At 44.4% G+C, this 21,824-nt stretch overlaps 2 protein-coding genes across 11 annotated transcripts; one reads left to right on the top strand and one right to left on the bottom strand.

Annotated features, from left to right (window-relative positions):
- Positions 1–551: 551 nt before the first annotated feature.
- LOC131206568 (huntingtin-interacting protein 1) lies at positions 552–12,147 on the bottom strand. 10 transcript variants are annotated; one of them, XM_058199164.1, is made up of 13 exons: positions 12,011–12,147; positions 6,845–7,116; positions 6,269–6,690; positions 6,146–6,207; positions 5,352–6,080; positions 5,170–5,279; positions 4,874–4,912; positions 3,984–4,497; positions 3,363–3,733; positions 2,508–2,979; positions 1,785–2,032; positions 1,453–1,706; positions 552–1,378 (listed from the first exon to the last, which is right to left on the bottom strand). In XM_058199164.1, exons 2-13 carry the CDS (start codon positions 6,875–6,877, stop codon positions 988–990), a joined length of 3,645 nt encoding a protein of 1,214 aa, XP_058055147.1. In that variant the 5' UTR covers positions 6,878–7,116; positions 12,011–12,147; the 3' UTR covers positions 552–987. The 10 variants fall into 10 exon arrangements, with proteins under 10 accessions (XP_058055147.1, XP_058055150.1, XP_058055152.1 ...); XM_058199167.1 differs by having other exon boundaries at positions 6,845–7,013; positions 12,011–12,097; XM_058199169.1 differs by lacking the exon at positions 12,011–12,147 and adding an exon at positions 7,685–7,793 and having other exon boundaries at positions 6,845–7,013.
- A 512-nt stretch (positions 12,148–12,659) lies between these two features.
- LOC131209216 (myosin-14-like) lies at positions 12,660–17,311 on the top strand. The gene is made up of 2 exons (XM_058202229.1): positions 12,660–15,513; positions 16,255–17,311. The coding sequence occupies exons 1-2, from the start codon at positions 12,841–12,843 to the stop codon at positions 16,582–16,584; spliced, it is 3,003 nt and encodes a 1,000-aa protein (XP_058058212.1). The 5' UTR covers positions 12,660–12,840; the 3' UTR covers positions 16,585–17,311.
- The last annotated feature ends 4,513 nt before the right edge of the window (positions 17,312–21,824 follow it).

The raw sequence follows: 21,824 nt of genomic DNA, 5'->3' as shown, positions 1-21,824 counted from the left end.
TTACGCGGTGCGATTATTGTTACCATCGGCACTATTGCGTAGCCAGTAAATACGTTCCAAAACTGGTTCCAGTATGTTGTTGTTTTTAGAACCACTGATTTACTCCCTGCCGAAGTATGCCATAAATGCAGCATTCGATGAGTAACCTATTTCTGCCCTTGTTGAAAAATACATTTGTTTACGCTTTTATGCAAATCTGTGTTGAAAAAAATACGTAGTACCATTTGAACAGACTCAAAGGTCTCAAAGGATTTAAAAACATAGACCATAGACTTCTACTCATTTTACAGTGCCAGTCGTCCACAGTATTTTCATGCATACACATTTCATTACTCAAAGTTTTAACCTCATCCTGCAATCAGTACCTTATAAATACGTATCTAAGGCAAAATTATTTGCTAAGGCACCTACACACAAACCGGATTTTTCGGGACCGGTTTGGGATCACATTCTTTATGTTCAAACACCGGTGCCAACTAACGGCGTCCGCCAAAAAGCTAGAATGCATTTTAAATATAAGCCCGTTTTTCAAAAGTGTGCATATTGCCGTGGCTTTTATTTCTTCATAAAGATGTAATTACAATATATTGTTGACAGCAAACAAACTTTAAAACATGATGCTGTGTAAATAATAAATTAACAGTGACATTCTTACGAATATTCATACGCGAGGGCGTCCAATGCGGCACATCGGAAACCATTTGTTTCACTTTCAGCAGCGCGACTGGCTTGCATCTGGTGGGAGTGTTAGATTGTATTTTATTAAAAATTAGTGGCGCAGAAAAGATGCACCTAACTTCAGTTTTTAATCCAATGAAAGCGAAAACAAGTTTAATACAAAAATACATTTCCGGAACAGCACTCGATGTTGGAAAATTGTTCCATACGGAACGAGTAAAAGTTGCTAGCAGCCATCCCTAGACAGTTTCAACCCGTATTTCAGTTTTTTTTTCTCGTTAAAAAGTAGTAATGTCACTTGGAAGTTTGCTACTCTTCGACCGGTTGGTGGTAGTTTTTCTTTCGGAACGAAGCCAATCGCATGCGCTCAACCTGTAGCGCTTGCTCGAGCTCTAGAACCTTCACCTGAATTTCCATCTCCTTCGTTTTGGCTTGATGCACCGTCAGCGTGCCGAGATCAAGATCCTGCGAGTCTTCCAACCGTTGGCTGCAATCTTTGGCGGTAGCCACAACGATTCCCGTCGCTTGAGTCACGTTCTTTGAAGCCGTACCCAGCGCAGATAAGTTCGTGCTGGTGCGAGGTGCCTTCACGCGACTTGCCACTACAAGCTGAGCAGTACAGGCAGCAATTTCCTGGGCAGCCACTACCAAATCGAGCTGGTGCTTTGCTCCGCCGGCCACCGTTTTGTTCGCTGCCGTCCTGTGATGCAATGCAAAAGAAGGTACCATCCATAATCATTGCCCAGTAATGAAAGTGATCAAACCATGACTTACACCAAGAAGTTGGCCCCTTGGGCGACACTTTTTGCAGCTGAAATTAAGCCCTCCGTCCACTGGTGATTGCGCTTATAGAACTCCTTCGCCGAAGCAGTGCCCTTGCCTAGCGATACGATCTCTGACTGCAGCAACCGCGATTTTTGCACCAGCAGTCGAATCGCTTGCATGAGGTTCGTACAAGCGTCGAGGATTTTTTCGTTGACTTCTAATTTTATACCAGAATCGGAAGCACGCGATTTTGATAGCATTTCCTGTGATAAATGAAACGATTATGAAAACAGGGTACCAAAACTAACTAACAGTAGCGACCACTAGCCGCCATTGCATACCTCTATCTGTGAAGCAGCCTCTTCAATGGCTTTATCCATGCTGGAAAGTTCGGATTCGACCATATCGCCAAGATTTTCGGTGCCATCCGTTTGCTTTCCGAGGTCGACGATCATAGTGGTGACTTGTTCCAGTTTTAGCTTTAAATCCTTTACTCTCTCACTGACCGTGTCAGATTCGCTTGTTTTTTGCAGCGCTTGGAATAGGCTGGTAATTGACAGGCCAAGCTTCTTGATCTCTTCCGCTATGCCTGTCGATTGTGAAATGGTAACAAAGGTTTAACAAAGTCATAAAACTACAAAATCACTCATTATTTAGTGAAACGATGCAACATTACAATACTCACAAATTAGTGTACCATTCAAGAAAATTTAAAAAAAGATGCAGCAAATAAAGAAAATTAACGTACTCATTAAAATCATCATTGTGATTTAGAAATTAACGATAAATAGTATCTAACAACAAGCAACTAAATAAACTTTCATGAGCGAACTTTCAATAGCTGTTTCATTTCTATTTAATATAATGGTGTTTTTAGGTTCTTAAGCTTTTCTAAAAATAGGAATCGAGACTTTTATCGGAAAACGCCTTTTTTGGTTCGTAGTTTCGATTTTCATTCAAAATGTATTATAATTAAAAATATTAAATTAAAAACAAACAAAACGAAGGCAGTAAATATCAAATATGAATATTATGTACTAAATATGGACATGCGATCGACTTACGTTCACCACTCTCTATGTTTGCTGACCGGTTGCAAATGGTCATCCCCTGCACGTGGGCGGACGCCAATAAATGCGCTCCGATGATAACTTTCCTCGCCAACGATTCCACGTTTGTCGAATTGTCCTTCAGATAATTTTCATGGACCATTTTCAGTTTCGTCAGCACCTCCTGCAACTCCTCGGCGATCATCAAAAAGTAGGTCGGCGTACCGCCAGCCCCCGGCATTTCGTTTTCACCGATGGCCCGTAGTGTAAGCTTTTCCGACGATTTTATGCAAGCCTCCAGCAGGGTGCGCAAAGCGGTTTCACCAGTAATGCGACTATCGGCCAGGGCAGCCTGAAGCGTACCGACTGTTGCCTGCGCTGCTCGCAACCTCTGCTCCGTTTCTTCCTGTTGGTGTAGTAAATCTTGCAAATCAGATTCAATTGTTTCCTTCTCGGAAAGTGACCGTTCCATATTCGCATCTAGACCCTGGTGGTTGGTGATCGTGGAGGTGTCGGATTTTTTATAGTTTTCATTCGCGCCGCGCGTGAAAGAATGGGGAAAACAAGAAATTATTATAAAGATTCTTTGCTTTGGACACATTCCCAAAAGGCAGACAAGTTGTTAGGCACATTATCTTATACGTATGCTCCAAGCAATTAGCACAAATGGTGATGAAAATGATGGCGCTCGAACATCAAAACAACAACCAAGCATAAACAACCACGTTCAAGCAATATGATGAATGATGTCGCTAGTCGAGATGCAAATATGGCAAAAGGTAACCACTGCACGTGAAATGAGAAAACACAAATCACAAGCAAATTGTCGAAAATGACTGCATCAGAGAATTTGCACCCGCCCCACTTTACCTGATACTTTTCCTCCAGCTCGCGGTACTTGGCATTTATTTCTTCCAGTTCGTGATCCTTTTGTTCGATCACAGACTTGAGGTCGTGCTCTAGCGACTCGAAATCGGACTGTTTCTGGGTGGACTCCGTTTGCAGCAGCAACAGCTGATTCAACGTTTGCTGTCGCTCATCGGCAATGGTCGCGTTTTTCGTTTCAAGTTTGCCAAGCGTTTCGCTCATCTCTGTCTGTAGCGAATCGTAGCGGTTCCGTTCCTCCTGGTGGGTACGATTGAATTCCTCCTCTTGCGCTGCTTTCGCTGTTTCCAGATGGGAATATTTTTGTTCCAGTGCACAATTTTCCGCCAGAAGTTGTTCGATACGATCAGATAGTTCTGCAATGTTATATGATAGGAAAGACAATTACGGTACCGTTTGAGAGGCAAACATGTTAGCGCTAATAGTTTCAAGAGCGCCCAGCCAATATAACCCATAAATGAAAACTTACTGAAAATGTGCCGTAAAGTTTGAAAGGTTCGTGAATGCATGTTAACAACAGAATGTGCAAAATCGGTCAGAAGCAATTGTTGAAAACAACCCAAAACATTCGAATGAACCCACGAACGACAACTGATGAGCGCTTACCTTGTGTTTTCTGCGTATTCTCACAAACACTCTGCTGCAGTGATGCTTCCTCTCTGGCATACTGGTCAGTCTTTAGCTCGAGGGCTTCAATTTTGCCAACGCATTCCTGATATTTTAGGGCCAGTTCTTCCTTTTCGCCCTCTATTTCCGCCAGTCGCTCCTCAAGGCTGCCCTTTTCATTAGACAGTGTTTCGCGATCGTGTTGAAATGTCTGCAGTTCGGTCTCTAGGCGCTCCAGCCCGATACGCAGTTCAGCTACCTCGGCCTGCCGAGCGGCTTCCATTTCATCGTACCGGCTCTGTAGCGATTCGCACTTCTGTGTCATGGTTTGTAGCTGTTCCGCGATAGCTTCCTGCTCTTGGCGCGCCTCGACCGAGCTTTGCTGTAGTGCGTTCTGCACCAAGGACTGCTTTTGTTCGAGTTCTTCCAGCTGGCACTGGAGCTCCGCTTTAGCTTTGTTAGCTTCGACGGCAGCGGTTGTAGAAGTAGCCAGCTGCTTGCTTATTTCTCCATGCTAAGCGTGACAGACAGATTTTAAAACGTTCAACGTACAGTTAATATGAGTAAACTGACCTTATTGACTAAACTAAAAAATCAAGCTTTGCTATTTAATGTTACTCGTACTCTCTACATGGCGGAATAACAAGTACTGTGCCTCCGGTGCTTATACAATTATTCGCAACTATCCAAGAGGGAAGCCAAAGAGGAGTATGGCCAATTCAAACCTATGTCGCTGATAACTAACAAAATTTGTCGGAAAATACGAGCCTAGCCAAAACCTACTGCTATGGTAACTGGCAATAATAAGGTGTACTTATGGAGCAGGTTTTGACGACTTCAATAGATGATTCGAAACACGTATTGAGGCATTCAATCGTAACCTTACTAACCTGCACGTAGCAGTTGATCTTGTATTGATCAATTTTCACCTGCGATCAATAAAGCATGTATTGCAAAGAAAAGATGGTGATTTTAAGAACAAAGAAGCTCGACATAAATTTTCACAACACAGATTAAAATGATGAGATAATACGATCAAAGATTGGAGTTGAAGTTTGCCGTTTGTTTTTGTAATATTTGTGCACGTCAGGCTCCAAATACGTCCGGCACAGTATAAATGCGTGCCACAGGAACGCGGCCCGTAGACTTATTGTGCAAAATATGGTGAAAAACAGTGCTACCTCACCTGGCGCAGAAGATTTACATGCTCGTCGCGTATCTGCGTGTACATGGTTTTTAGTTTCTGGAACTTCTCCTCACTCGCCTTCGCACGTTCCTCTTCCGCTTGCGCACGTTCTAAGGATGCAAAACAGGGAATCAGTTAGAGCACATGAAGAGTCTTTCTCGAACGGGATGGTTGGTACGTACGCTCCAGATTAGGTGCAGTTTGAGCCCGTAGTTCCAGCTCTTCCTTCTGGAAGCGTAAATTCATAAGCTCGCCGTGACTTTGCGTTAGCTGAACGTTCAGTGCGGCGACCTCCTCCTCCATACGCATTTGCACGTCTCTCTGTTCGATCGTGATCGACTTAACGTGATTAGACAATCGATGGGTTTCCGTCTGCAGGTGTCGTATCAAATCGTCGCGCTCCTGGATCAAACGCTCCAGCTCCATTAGCTGCGCCACGGGCACTACCGGTGCAACCGATTGCTGATGGTTGTTATGTTGCGGTAGTTCCGGTATCGGTGGTGCAGCCTCGGCAGTGTCAATCAGATTTTCCACCACCGGCTCCGGTTCATTGTCACATGGATCGCTGTCGGGCATAACGACAACCGGAGCCTGATAGTTGCCTAGATCGCTTTGCAGCTCAAAATTTGGTGGCGCTTCCGGCAGCTTCGGCACGGTTATCAGATTAACGAAGTACTGCAAATTGCGCGATTGGCTATAGAACATCTTCAGCTGATGGAACAATGTACCGAAGCGCTGCCGGTGCCCGGTAAGCAGATCCGAGGGCAAGTTGGCGTGCAGTTTGAACATAATGCGCACCAACATATCGTACAGTGGATTTGAATCCTGTATGCAAGGGATCAATGGTGCCAACCGACACTGGCCGGGCGAAGTCATGGAACTGACGCAGAACGTCGTGATAGATTTGAATACTGCAAATGGGAAAATGTAGTTTAGTTTTTAAGAAGATCGTTTTGGTTTCGCCCACAAAACTTACTGGTTGCTTGTAATGCAACAATGTCATCCAAATAATCGAATATTTCGACAGCCAGCTGGAAGCTTGAATGATAGAAGTTTGTTAAATCCAAATACCAACAAGTTCTTACGTTCTAGCACTTACTAAACGTTAATATCACCTTCGCCGATCTTCTCGAGGTCGCCCGACCGAAGCGAAAGGTTGCCCGGTATTCGGGGATTACGGTCGTGGAACTCCAGCTTTGTGACGAGCAGTTTCGTGTAATGTTTAATGCAGATGCCATAACCATCGTTCAAGTGACCCCACAGTTTTCCAGCCTCCAGTAACATGCCGCGATGGCGCATCGAATGCTGACAACATAGATGATGGCCTTCGCGCAGAATTTTATGCAGCAGGTGGCAGAACTTCCAGGCCACGATCCGATTATCCTGTATCGGTTGCCGGATAGCTATGGCCCAGAACGCGTGCCCACCGTTGCTGTGAAACGTCCCGATGATGGCGGCACGAACATGCTTGACCTTGATGGGCATTTCCACATTGCTGAGAGCCTTGGAAATGCTGATAGTCTGCCAGGGCGAGACGGATGCGGAAGGGCAAAGAAGTTATAATTGATCGTTACATCACCCTAACTGGGTTATTGTTTGAAATATTAAAATTTCTTTTTTAATTCGCACACACAACACACAACCGAGGGAGATTAGTGAAACACAACCTACTTACCAGATTGGTGTATTCCTTGTCCGTTAAAGACATGGCTCCCGTGGACTGTTACGACGCGTTTACTCTTTGTAAATGGGTTTAGTGGCAAATGCCCTTCACTAAAGTGCTTCAATTATGTACAATCTATGCATTGACAGTTGTGGATGTTCGTGTACGTATTGAGTGTTTACTGTGCAATGCCCAAACAAAAATGCAAAGAAAAGTTCAGTCCACCTATTTGCATATGATGATTATGTATCTGTTGTTGTAAAAAGGTAAAAACCAGCTTAGCACTTAAAACGAGAAAGAAAGAAAGAGATAGAGAGTGTATGTGAAAGACAACAGTAAAATAGTGATTATATGTTAGGTTAGTCAGATCAGTTCTATTTTACGTCATAAACGTTTCAAACGTATCAGTAACAGACGGTACATCAACAAAACAACGATCTTCCTTCGCTTGTTGACTATTGTACAAATAAATAACCCTGCGCTTAGCGGATTGTTCGCGTGGAAAATTGATAGGTACTTAAGGGATATTGGAATGTAATATTTCAGATTGTCAGCATTTTTTCTACTACAAATGTTTCCGAAGGTTGTAAATTTATCAAAAACCATAAATTTATCTTTATGGTTTGCCGGAAGGAGAAGAAGAATGAATTCACTAGGCAAGCTAGCAGATAAGACGTCGACATCGATACATAGCGTTATCATTTGTGTCCATAATTTCAGTGCACACATCTTTCGCAAATCGATAATGTGAGTAATCGGTGATTCACGGTACGTATGTGGTCACGCACTTCGACCACTAAGGTCTTCGACACTGTAAGAAAATCGTAACACAATGCACTGGATAAGGTTTACTTTTCTGCAGCACCAACTAGTCACAAATTCGTTTTCAAATTGTTTTCCAAACGTTTTATAAACTATAATATTCCGTTGTAGTAGCTTCGATCACAGCACACAACCTTGCCACGTCCGAGTATGAGGGTCAAATGATGGGCGCAGATGTGAAGTAAAACCAACGCTGTACTTCTTTGCCCGTAAATTCAATTAGGCATTAAAAACGAACTACCGAGCAACCGATCGATCAAAAAACCAATTCGTATTCGATGGCTTAAACAAGATTCTTGAGTGGTTATTTCAACTACGGACACGATAAATAATATCACATTGTTCCTCTGCTTGAGGCCACTGTTTCCCTATTCCGGATTCCCCAGTTTTGAAACTCACTCTGGGCAATGAACGTTTTTCAACACCGCCAGAATCGTTACTGAAGGTATGAGTTTAGCCAATAGAGGTAGGTTACACACCGGTCCCCGCTCCAGATAAATACTATATCTAATCAGCAGTTTTGCCATTCTGATAGATAGCAGAAAAAGATTTCATTTTAAAAATAAAACATACTTCATGGTTTGAACATTCACGAGCTTATCAAAAATTAAATAAATTGTGTGCTCAAAAATTTTGCATTCGTCTTCATGTGTTACTCGAGTTGTTCAGTACAATTAATGATCCTCATCAATTAATCATCCTCCACTGATGACCCCACCTTCAACCCCACCTTTTATGTAGTAATCAAACAGTGAGCATGTTGATTCTACTAAACGTGTCTTTTATTCTGAAAATTCAACTATGGGAAGAAAGACGTTTGCAAGTTTTACTAGCGTCTCTGGACTGCACAAAAGATGTAAATTAATGGTAAATAAAGTTACTAAAACAAACATCATTCAAGATCCGCCAAGATGCTAGTAATCGCCGAGAGAGAAAAGAAAGAAAAAAATTGAAATTAAATAGAAAAGAACGATTCTGTACGCCAGTTTAGCATTGATCAGTTAATGGCTAAACTGACTACATTTAAAGCCAATGTAGCAATTGCGCTACATTGGCACACATGAATCATCCACATCCGATGACCTTATCAACATGCCAGTTTTGTCTTGAAAACTGAAGCAGTTAGACCAGACTTTGATACTGAAACCAATATCTTTTGGTGCAAAGTCTTGGTGAATCATTATAAGCATTGAAGATATTTCAAATAATTTTAAAGGAATGGAAATAGAAGATCATGCATTCGTGAACACAAACACATAGCAGCACTTCCAGATACTTGAGAGTGCCTTCCATAGTAGAGAAACTCAATCCTTCATAGAATGGATTACTGAATTCTAAAATTGGTTTAATTTCAATAGACTAATTACTGTCACCGAAATATAGCTTCAGCGTTAGTATTAAACTCAACATTAATACTTTTGGTTGTAAAACGAACTGCCTAAGCAGCAAAGTGAACCGAATAAAGTTGCCAACCCATTCACTTTCCCGTCGAGCATTGAAGCGTAGCAGCCGCATCGGTTTGGCCACCGAAAGAGTAGAGCTTCTACCATACTTCCGGTTCCGTTTTGGTTGCAAAACGCCACTTCGAAGTGGGCAAAGTGCTACGTTTCCCTTCACGGCGCAATCGGACAACAAAAGAATACGTTACACCGAGATCAAAATGAATCAAAACTGTCCATTGGTTGTAACGATCGTGCTTTGCCACCGTGTCCCTTTAAAAACCAAACAGATGTCCCACTGTGAAAAATAACTCATAAATGGTAAAGCTAGAAAATGAGTTTAGTTGAAATATAAGTGCATTTTAAGAGCACGATGCACACGCTACTTTTGTAGTACTCCCAGTACTATTTAGTAATGTAACACGCATGCACCCGTTCCGGCGGAGTAATTTGAAAGTTTAACGTCAGTGAAGGTATGCACTTTCGAATCTAACTTAGTGCTTGGCCTACTACGGTGTTTTGCCAGTGTATGCAGTTTTTTCTCCTCTTTCATTTGCTTGCTCGAAATTCGCTCGAACGTCGCATAAAACCATGGAAATTGGATCTATTTTTCACGATTTCTCACGTCATGCACGTTTTAGCCAGTTTTCACACTTTTCCACGCACCCACTGAAGCGTGCGGCAGTAAACCCGTGCTGAAGCAGTGCGTTCCAATTCACTTTCTTGCCCGCCACCGTTACATTCCCTCACGGAACTATGTAACGCTCATACAGCTCATAGCAGCAAATCGCCTATATGATCGTTAGCGCATGTTTATACGTATTCATATATTTATAACTTGGATAAAAATCTCCAATTATATTTTTTTAAATCACACAAATACCGACGTTGGTAGCCGATGATGCGTTTACACAAACTGAAAAACACAAATACTACTCTTTGAGCAATACCAATCAGAACCACGATCATTGTTGGCATTGATCAATCAAATGATTCCACCATAATTTTTTTACTTTTGGTGATTCTCACAGGCCTATGAATACTTCTTTTCGCTACATTTCAAAAATGTCATAGATGTTTAAACTATTTGTTCATAGGTGGTAAAGATTTACAGAGCAACGCATATCATGGGCACAGCCCATAGCAGCGCATCGTAGCAGAATACAAAATAAGTTACATTGGTTTATGCAGACTCCAACAGAATTCGTTCATGCACGTTTCCGTTGGATTCGCCCCGCAGGACCGGAACTAACTTCCGACACGATGAAAGCGGATCAGTGAAGCTGCGTATAGAGAAACTGGATGGAGGTTTAAATCGAGTAGCACGGTGCGATATCAGCTTGGGTAAGAAACTATGTTTAAATTGAATCACACGCCCGGCACTTCTACAATATGTATCATGTCCGTGCCATTAAAAGAGGGATGTTTTCTAATGTGTACCATCGTTCTATTCACTGGACACTAGAACAATTGTCATGGGCATTCTTGGATAGTCCATTCCCTTGCAGATGTCGTTCATGGGAAAAGTATTCCCATTTCTGTGCAGTTAATTGACATCAAAAGGCCGCACAATAGTAATCCGCTCCATTTAAAATTTCATTCACATAAAATCAGTAGAATATTAGCGAATTTATGCAGCTGACAGGACTCAATGCAACGGCACGTGGTAAAGGACCATTGAGGCAACGTAATAGTCGATCATCGCCGTACTCTCATACACCTCATACGAGGCTTACAAGCAAGGAATCTGGGAAGCAGGATTCTCTGACTGTGACAAGTTTTGTTAACGTAAATTGTACAAGTGCCCGTTAGTTAAAAAGTCAACGACAGATTGTTAGCAGCCGTAGGTGAATCGCAACCAAAACTATGAGAAGAACTTTTGGGCCGTACCAGATGTTTGACGAGATTTTCCCGTTCCACTTCGACTGGCGACTTCCGGTTTTGCAGCACACGCGGCAACGATAGTGACGCCATGCTGCACAGCACTGTATCCGATTACCAGACGGAAGGTCGCTGAACGTGATGCAACGCTATTCGTTGGGTTGTTCTAGTCCACGAACACCACTATGGCGAACCCCCCCGCACATCAAGCCTGGCCGCGAACCACAAACTCGTTAGGAAGAGCTATTATGACGATGACGGCGCGACAGACTTATGAATGGAAACGGTCCATCGAGGATCACGTTTTGGATGCTCCGATGTTTAATGGTTAAATGGGCAACGGATTTCGAATTAGGAAACACTGGAAAGAACAACGATCGGCCAACCGTCAACCGTGGCGTGCGTCCTACACATCTGGTCGGGAACGCGGCGAAAACTCGAACATCCCAAACGACGATCGCGCGCAGCAAGACCCGATACACAACTCCAAACGAATACTGCGGTTCGCCGCCAGCTGGTGCACACGGCGGATACAATTACGCTCTTCCGACCAACCCCACTGCAAACGGGTCTACGGCGGTGAGTGGCTCAACTGGAACCTCTCATGCACAGAACATGATCGACAGCGTTACCGCCTACCGCCGTAATCGGCCTTTCCTTCGCGTCGGTTGCACTGTGTTTAGCAACTTCCACCTGAGACGGAATGTGTTTCTCCGAAGACGGGCGCGCAGGCGACGGTGACTAATGCACAGCACTGCAACCGGGTGGCTGCATCTGGTGCATTCAAAGTGGGTGTGTACGACTGCAGGAAGAATTATTTTAGCTGCATTGTGACACAAAGCGTAACGTTTGTGATTTGCGCTTGCAGCTTTCCGGACCAATAACTGTGCCTGCGATAGCAGCGTTGTCGCTCGTCCCCAAGGAGTGTCATAAACAAAGAATATCGCGATGTTTGGAAAACATCTGCACATTTAGTGTGGCTATGTGGGCTGGCACGCACCTCATGCGCGTGGACGGCGTTTGTTATCACACATACCATGTACACGACTACCGGTAGCAATTCACAGAACCTCCTCCATAGTTACCATTCTTAAGCTAAACAGACACTTATTAAAACCCACTGAAACGTTATAGCAATTTAAAAAGCTGAACACAAAACAACATCGTCTCCTGGCGATCGTAGGAACATGAGGAATTGTCAAAATGCGCTGCGGTCGTTGCTGGAACTCACTTCGCTGGAAGCAGCGAAGGTATGAGGGAGAGAACGTGAGAAAGAGAGGCAACACGGAGCAAGCAAACAGATCAGCGACGCTTAGTGGTTGGTGTTGAAAGCTCAGATGAAAACAAAGTGCACCGCTACACTGCCGACCGAAATATATAGAGCAATTCATACATTCTCCCTTCTTTCCTTATTCACCCTGCACACACAAGTGTTTCGTTTAATATGTTTTTCGTTTATTCAACATATCAGTTCGTTCTACAATGTAATCACACAGTTGCATTGTATAGCATCAATGCCGATTTTTCTAGTCAAACCAAAAAGTTCTGCTATAACGAGGAAGGATAATAATGCGATGAGCCTGGCATTACTTGTTTTCCCTTTCGGTTGACAGCTGCGCAGTGTTTACCTTTTCATTTGCTTGCAACGTCATTAGGCGAGAAGCTGAAGCTTTCTGCACACAATAAGTGCGAGTGAAAGTAACTTTCGCTAAGCGCGATTATAAAGTTAAAATAAGTGCAAAATCTCATTTCAAGCTTCGTATTTTGCACGGGACACTGGTAGGATAAAATGAGCATCGAATAGGGTCCGTGAGCCGTGTTTTCTGTTGACTGGTGGATTTGCCAGCTGTTCCACAAGATCGGGCTATGTCCGAGAGGGCTGACGATGCCACAGATGAAATTACGCAGCCAACAACGGAGTTCACGGAGGCCAAAACCAACGGGGCTCGATCCGGTCAAACATGGCACCAGATGCTTTTGCACCCATCGCCCAGCTCTTCGCAGTTCTCGTACGGATCCGACACGGTGCCCACCGAGGCAGAGGTACGCAGTCAACAAACGACCCCAAGAAACGCGCGCCTTTTCGGGGACCTCGATGAAAGTGCCACGAATTATGACTCTGGCAACTTCTCGCTGTCCGAATCCGGTTTCAAGGAGAAGCTGGCAATCGCGGCTAACAGCCAGGTAGGAACAAACGAGGTTCACCAACGGTTTGTACAACTCAACACCGAACTGTACGAGGCGAGAACGGAGCTGCTGGCGTACAAGTACAAGTGGAACGAGATACGTAACGAGATCGAGCTGAGCTGGAGCAAGAAACTGGATAAGTTGTTGGACGAAAAGAATGAGCTGGTGCAGGAATTGGAGGCGCTACAGAAAGACCTTCAACGTCTCAACGGGCCGCCGGTTCAAAGCGATGCGACAGCTGGTCGAGAACTGTACCACCTACGGTCCGAACTGGAAGACACTAAGTTGCGGCTCGATTGCAAGGAGCAGGCCACCATAGTGCTGAAGCAAACGATAACAGAGCAACACACCGAAAATGAGAATCTGTCGCTAAGGTTAATAAGCCTGAAAAAGATGCTCAACGAAGCCCGATCGGACGTGGACAAGGCTAAGGAGTCGAGACATTGGTTCCGCGAAGAACTGCATCGTTGCCAAATTAAAAATGCCAAACTGAAAGAATTCTATCTAACGTTAGACCATCGGTTGCACAGAGAAGCAACGGAAGTGGATACACTGGTGACTACTGCACGAACAGAAGCTCGCAATGATTGCGAAACGCAACTTAGAGTCTGCCAACAAGCTAAGGAGCTAGCGGAACAGGAATCAATGGAGCTGGCCAAAGAAATTAAGCTACTGAAGAAAATGGACAACAGTCGGATTGCCGAATTAACGGAGTACAAAAAACAGCTTGAAAAACAAAACCTCGAGCTTCTTACGCTGGTCGAGCAACTCCGTGTATCGCTCGCTGACCACCAGTGGCAACTCGGAAAACTTGCCGAAAAGGAGCAGAAAACTGCCGAAACAAAGTCGAATATCGATAGCGAACTAGAGATACGCCGGTCCGAAATCGAAAGACTCAGTGCGCAGCTGGCACGCGAGTGTTTCACCAAACGACAGATAGAGGTCGGTGTGGAGAAACTGAAAGCGCAGGTTAAAGTTTTATCGATAAACTTTGCCACCACCTACCAACGGCTGACTGTGCAGGAATGCGACCTGACGGAATTTCGCGCTCGTAACAGTGAGTTGCAGGATCGTTGTAATCTGCTGATGAGCGAAAAGCTACGGTTGGAAAGTGAACTAGCCATGTGCACGCAGCAGCAGCGCACGAGCCAACAGCAGCACAACCAGCTTCTAGATGCGTTCAGGGCGATTCAGTCGAAGAATTTGGAACTGGAACTAAAACTAGGGCAGTGTGTTAGTGGTGATGCGGATGACGAGGAACCGACGCCACTAATCGATGCGGCGTTGCTACGAAGCAGTGAGGCAACCATTGGGCGCTTAAGGCAGGACATATCGGAACTGGAACGTAAGTTCACACAAAAGTCCTCACCAAACGCAAGTGTGCGGCCAGCGGGAAGAAAGCGTCATAAGCTTTGTCCCAAGCATGGCGCGAGCTGTTTAAACAGCGGTGAAAAAGAAGATTCCGAAATGCGGGATCTGTGCGTGTTGCTAAAGGCAATCGAAAGCGATAATCGCCGCCGTTTGCACCGATACGAGGTAAACAATCGTACGTTGCTGAAAACGGTTAAAGAGCATGCCCGCGAACGTAAGTTGGCAGAGAAGCGAACCACTGAACTTGAACAGGAACACGAAAAGTGTTCTCAGTTACGGTGCGAAATGGCATCGTTGCGTGAGCGCTGCTTGCTACTGGAAGCAGATCTTGAATCGAGCCAGCAAGAAGCGACAGGATTGCGTGCAGGGAAAGATCGTCTCTTCAATCTGCTACAAAATAACTGCTTGCTAATGGCCGATGGCGATGTGTGGGCATCGCTGAAACGGGCATTCAAGGAGCTTCACCAACTGCAGTACGAGCACAAGAAAAACGGTAGACTTCGAGAGCAGTTGGAGGGCAGCTCAACAAAGATCGCCGATCTTGAGGCATCGGTTGAACACTGGAAGCTGGCAGCTGATACACAATCGAACGACGTAGACGAGTTGCGTTCCGAGCTGGCCGTCAAATGCCTGTTGTTGGAAGACGCTCATCGTGCCGTGGAGAGACTGGAAGGCGAAAGTAAGTCACTTCAGCAATCGGCATCCTTGGTTGCCGCAAACGAAGCAAGTATCAACGAGCAGCTTGATGAACTGAACCGACTGGTGCGGATACAAGAAATCCGGTTGGAAACTGCTCACGAGAGGCTAAAACTATACGAAGAATCGGATCGGGTTCTAGCGGCATCGAAGGAGCGGTTTTTCCACGACCTACAATCACTGCAAGACGCGATTCTGCAGGAGCGGCAGGAAAAATGCGAACTCCAGGAGGAAGTGCGAGAGCTTCGACAAAACATGGTGAACGCGGTGGAAAACAATTTACAGGTTTGTTCTCTCTAGTTCCGTTTCTACAAGATAAAAGTTTTTATTTCTGAATACTTTTTTATCAAACCTATTCTATTCCTGGTCTATGCTGGTGCCGTATATTCGAATCGATGATTTATCTATCTATTTTAAGGAAACATAACTGAAATCGCCTAATGTCCACCTTTTCCACATGGTGCACCGGCCTTTGTGGACTTGAAAGATTAATTTTCTTCACTTCCACTTTCATTGCAATGTATTTTTATGTGTTTAATGATGATTTTCTGCAACGTAAAACAAGTTGTCTGAAAAGACCTACTAATTTGGTTCCATTTTAACATAGTCCTTTTATCCTTCTGAATGTACGCTACTTCAAATTTTACTACTCTACTACGCTATTATTTATGCAAAAAGTAAAAATAATACACCGGAAGGTTGTTGCCACACGCGGGAAGTGGCTCACCGCAATCTTTTGTCTTGGCGGAACTACCTCCCGTTCCAACTGGCACAACACTGGCCGTAGGAGACAGTTTTCGCTTGAAAATGGCGCGACTCGCCGTTATGTTTTTCCCCAGTCTATTGTCGAGACCAGAAGAGAAATGTTTCCTGCACCACCCCTAAGATAAACTGTGCGCGCGAAAGAGCGTCCCGCCGCTTGAGCTGATAATTTATTAGATTCGGTGCAGCGCGATGCCACCTCGTTTGGGCCATTTCCGCCAGTAACGTTTTATTAATTTTTCACACAATTCTTCATTTTTGCAGAAGTTTCATCTAACGCAGAGCTCCAATGGCATCAGTGGTCAACGATCAGGCTCCATCGCCAGTCCCGATCCGAAGTCGCTTTCGACGCCATCTCCTTCCAGTTTGGACATCGACCAGCTGCAGGCACTTGTGGAGGAAAGTTCCCGTAAGTGCTGCACTCTGCAACCGCTCAACGAAAGTGTATCATCGCTCCGTCAGGAAATGGACAATCTAAACTGTGTATTACAGTCTCGCGGTTTTCCACAGCACCAGCAACCGAATCCACGATTTCCACAATCGCTCATGCAGGAGCTGAACGACGCTACTAACGGTTATTACGGAAGTAGATGAGTGTAGGGGCGAAAGGAGCCATAGTGGTTTGAATTGTAGGACAGCGGAGGATGTACGAGGTGTTTGAATGCCCCCAACGATGTCAAAATTCCTTAATTTTCGTGAAAATAAGTGTTCCTTATGCACATTCTGTTAGCTTTGCTTTCTAGTCACACTTAAGTATTTTAAATTACCACCCCAATTTCCGCGATGTATGTTTCATAACACACACAACTGTGTTCGTTGCTTCGGCCTCAATGTTTTGTTAGTTTCATTTGTTCGCTTAATGATGTATTTTTTCAAAATCATGCAATCGATCTTTTTCGACATTCCGACTAGTGCGTGAAGCAAGCTGCTTATTAGATCCGTTTTCGATCGTTAGACTATTTTTCTGGCTTTCAACGTGCGTGAAAGCGATGTTAAAGTAGAACTAAGCAGTTTACGCAAGTAGGAGAGTATATTTGCTTGCGCAGTAAAGAATCTTAAATCTTCACAGTAGTGTTGCGTGTCAACAATTGTTCGCCAACCGTAGATTAAGTATAGCAAATAGCAAAGCCGATGCTCTAATGCTCATAAAATACGACACCGGGTAAGGTCAGCAGAACTTTGAAGCATAACATAGGCAACGGTAACAGTTTGTTATCGGTAAGCTCCAGTACTAACACGTTGTTATTCGTTTGCACAGATGCTAGTGTTCCATTAGTGGTCGTGTTGCCTTTCCTTATTTTCGTTTATTGCGATTCGTTCTCCACAAATAAGTCACATTAAGTTTTATTGTGATACGATGGCATGCGATGCCGGCATGATGTCGATATACATTATTTAATTTCTGTAAGATGCTTTGGCGTTCCTTGGTCTTTAAGTAATGTTTGTAATTCAACCGTTATTTTAATGGCAATCCCAATAACTCCTCATTAATTCTGCGGACGCCGAAAGCGAATAAATTGTTGTATTATTCTGGCCATTTTCTTTTTATTTTAAATTAAAATATTTTGCGAATGATGCGAAAGTGTAAAAAATCAAATGTATCTATAACCCTCTCAGGCACGCAATTGCATGCGCACTACACAGACATAATCATTTAACGAAGAGCCACAAAACTGTTTGACGCGCGTACCGTTTCCCACTGAATTCTTTGCTCAATTGCCCGCAGTGGATGATATAAATAAAGTGAGACGTTGACGCACTAACGGTGCTGGATTTATTGAACTTATGCTAATACCAATTAATCGCACAGAATACCACCCCACAAGAAGCGGAAAGCCAAAGTCAGGGAGAAACATTTACCTTTTTTCATCCTACGAGCAACGAGGTGCCACACGTGCGATGTGTGCCAATAGTTGCGGCGATGACGGCAAGGATGGAAATGGTATCGAATAACCTACACCGCGCGCGATGGTGTTGCCCATGCTGCGATCGGGCGAATGGGTTCCGCACCATGAAGAAAAATGACAGTACGTTCGTTCGATGGCTGCGGTATAGCGCTGGGCGCCCCGTTGCCCCGATTGAACGAAGGCGTTCGATCGTCACGGCGACAAGCTGTTGTTTCTGCGGCGCTTGTTGAGGGTCTGAGGTTTCGAAGACCCGCTCGATCTGCTTGTCCCTTAGCTGACAGTTGATTGAACGATGAAAGGGATCTTGCCGCCATTGCCGACCGGTCAGACGCAGAAAAGTGATCCCTGCGTGAAGGCAGTTGCCGGGAGAGGGGGGAGACTAATAAAATAAAATACGCACAAGCTGCTCTTGGCCACAGGGAAAAAAATCATCGTCTGAAGCCAGCAATGAAGCGATCGACGGTACTAATTAATGTGTGTCTCGTAATGAATTTATCATAAGATGACAGATTGTAATGGTTCCGGCGGCACTCGATCACCCGATCGGCCTGTCGAGAGCATGGATTATTTTGTAGCAAACGAAAGCGAGCCGGGTATAGAACTTTTCTTAACATAAATATGAAACTACCAATTATTTCATAATCATTGGGCGTTTAGCTAATCCTTGTTTTATGCAAATTTATTATTTTGACGCGATCGTTATTTTAAAGTTAAATAAAATCATGCAGTTTCGACTAGTAATGAATTTGGTGATCGGTTGTTAAACATCCCAATCGAATTCCCCATTCGACTGGAGCGACCCATTTCTTGACCTATCCCACTCGGAATCATGGTCAGTTGATCTTAACCGCTCTCCTTCATCCTTCACCACTGTAGCGGTGCTTCATGAGTATGATTTTGTTTCCGATTGTCTTTATCTTGTTCCAAACTTCGAAACAAACAAACAAATCGTCTTATCTGCCTTAAGGTCCTACGGAACGATACTTTGTGTTTAACCGGTTTGAAGTTGAATTTCGGTGCGCAGCGTGCTTCTTGCAGTTTTTTTTTCTTCTTCCTCGAACATGCGCGCAACCTGATCGCTTGTTTCGTACTTTTGGGCACCATCGGGAACAACAATGTTACGGGGAGCGCCAAGCCTACTCGCAAACCAGATGATTCCGTCGATCGCAGCTACAGTAGCTTCAAGTCCGCTGGGTGCTGAGGGAACCGTAAGGAACCTCCTGAAGACGAGTCACGCATTTCCTTTCTATTCCAATTTTTCCTTTTCTGCAAATTCCGCCCGATGCTGTATTCAATTGTTTGGTTTTTTTTCCTTTCCAACAATGGCCACACCTCGGGAGCACGTGAAGCAATAAAACCCACCGAACGCCACTCTATTCCAGGTGACCTTTCCTCGCATTCCGCATCACTTATTTATGAGTCACCAAGTGGGTGAGTCTTATGAATGCAAATAAGAAATGATGGAAATCAGAGGCGGGGAAAACCGCCTCAGCACCATGCGCCGTTGTTTTTTTTCGTGCTTTGGTCTGTTCCCTCCTGTAACTGTAGAAAGACAAAGCCCCCAGAGAGTTGCAGGCGCAGGACACCTATTGTGTCCATTGAAATCTGGACCTTTCTAGCGGCACCCTTTCACTGTGGTGAACCTTGAACTCCTTGGCATCGATAATCGAACACATTATTGGCAAAGCAGCAGAAGTACCGATTTGCTTTTTTTTCTATCTTTTCTTTGATCTTTAAATTTAATTTCTTCAGATATTGTCCGTGAGCAGTATTTTCCCGGCCAGCCGTGGCAGGTTCCATTATTTACCCTCCCACTCTTTGACACAACGTTAAACACCGGCCAGAGAGTGGTGACCGAATAAAAAACACACGTCTTGAACAAATGCACACCTAGCGCAGACTTCCAAGCGAAGCGACCAGACCAAGCGAATTGTGTCCTGGAGAAGAGAATACGGGAGTCTCTGGACCGGTTAGATTCAGCGCATCGGGTCCTTGGTCCCGGGGGACGATTGAACCTTTTCCGGTCACCCGTTATCCTTCCATCGCTTTTGGATCATCCAAAATTTCTCTCCAGGGAGTGCACGAGATTCGACAAATTTCGCACATCAGAACCGCCCGGGATTGTCATCACATCCCCGTAAGATTATTGGGCACTCTGCGCGAACCGGACCAGTGTTACCCTAGCGCGTTCGGTCTCTACTGTAGTGTAATGAAACGCTTAAACGTTTCAATGTTGGCCATACACCGGCAATGCAAGTAAGTGAAGAAGCGTTCGACTACCTTCTTCTCGAAGGTCAGTTGGCTTGCCTTCGTTTACAGCTCCCATCCGGACGATCGGTGGTGGTGGCATCATGGCGTTACAGACAATTTGGCAACGTTTGTACCACAACATCTTCTGAGAAACAACGTCGAGGACGACCACGAACCGGACGATCCACGCTGGGTACTTCTACCGTGTGATTACTTTTAAGCATGATATGACTGTAAAGTCCGACGGACGAACAGTTGAACCGGGGTTTAAAACATTTACGGTCATTTGAAAAAAAAAATCATTGTAATGAGAAAGGTCGGAAGATATTTGATGAGAAAAATTACGATTTTTGGAAAAAAATTAAAACCATTTCGGAGTCCTCTAATTAACTGTAACAAGAAATTTTGTACACTGTTTCGTTTGTATTAAACTTTATGGCTTTTATCTTCACAAACTTTCCCTCGGCGGACTGATCCTTACTAGAGTGATGTTTAAAAGATTACCTGCCTCGCCGTATATTGAAAAGGGCCGGAGCGAAGTAACAGCGGTTTGATGAAATCCTGCCAAATCGCTTTATCCCTGACCTTGGGCGTAGCTTTGGGCCGTTTGGAAAATCGCTTCTTAGTCTCTGGGGTTCACAGTCCACATCGCGAGAGGGTCGGCAATCACCGGAACGTATTACGATAATTGCCGAACGGGATTACAATGATGGTCCCGGAGCACGCATGCCAGTGCGTGCAGCGGTCCTAGGCCACCAGGGGAGTGTATCTGGCAAGATCTGGTTTCCTACCGGAAGCCAAATTGCCTCAGCCATTAACGTGCCACCCTCGGTGAAGTGAATTCGTATCATATTTCTCGCCGAGCACAAACTGCATTCCGGTGGTCTTACTACCTGTTCCCATAATGGCCAGCGATTCCTGGCTTCCCCAACCCGGCTCAGACGGCGGAATGTAGATTTTGATTTTAGCACTTTAGGAAGCCCCGTCAAGCCTGGTAAGCCACAGCCACATGCAATTGTACGCCATTCGGCAGGAGCATCATCCGGTTTGGGTAAGGGCCGAGCGTGACATCACAGCAGTTTGTGGGCCATGCGGACAGTTTCTGAGGATTTAGGAAAGGAATATTGCTACTTTCCATTACAACGACGTTCATCAGCTTCGTTCGCCATCGACTCAATATCACTTATTACACGTTGTTTTTGGAACTTTATGTTTTAGGGAGATACCATTCAAAGGATGTGTTACATTTTGATGTGTAATTAAAGTAGATGAGAAAAAACAGAAGAATTGTACAGCGTCAAACCTGTTGTATAGTGGTAACAATGGTATTTAAAACCGTTAAAACCCCGTTTTTGCTCCTATATTCGAAAATGGATTTCAAAAAATCATTTTCAAAATGTTGGACAACCCGGCTATAAATGAGCTATTCTGGGCTATTATCCGTGGAACTTTTTGGTCTTGTTATGCATCTCGTTACACAAGTGGCAATGTATGGCCTGGGAAGCATTTCAATAAGTTGTAACCAATGTGCTCCTATTGCATGATAAATGTAATGTTTTTAAGTTGCGCATGGGAGCATTACTCATCAGATGATCCGAAGTGTTAACATGATTTTATATTAACATACGCCCAGATACTATCATTTTCACCGCTAAGTACAATGACTCACAATGGGCA

Source organism: Anopheles bellator, chromosome 1, assembly GCF_943735745.2.
Source record: "Anopheles bellator chromosome 1, idAnoBellAS_SP24_06.2, whole genome shotgun sequence".
Classification (NCBI taxonomy): domain Eukaryota; kingdom Metazoa; phylum Arthropoda; class Insecta; order Diptera; family Culicidae; genus Anopheles; species Anopheles bellator.
This window is presented reverse-complemented; position numbering and strand designations above follow the sequence as displayed.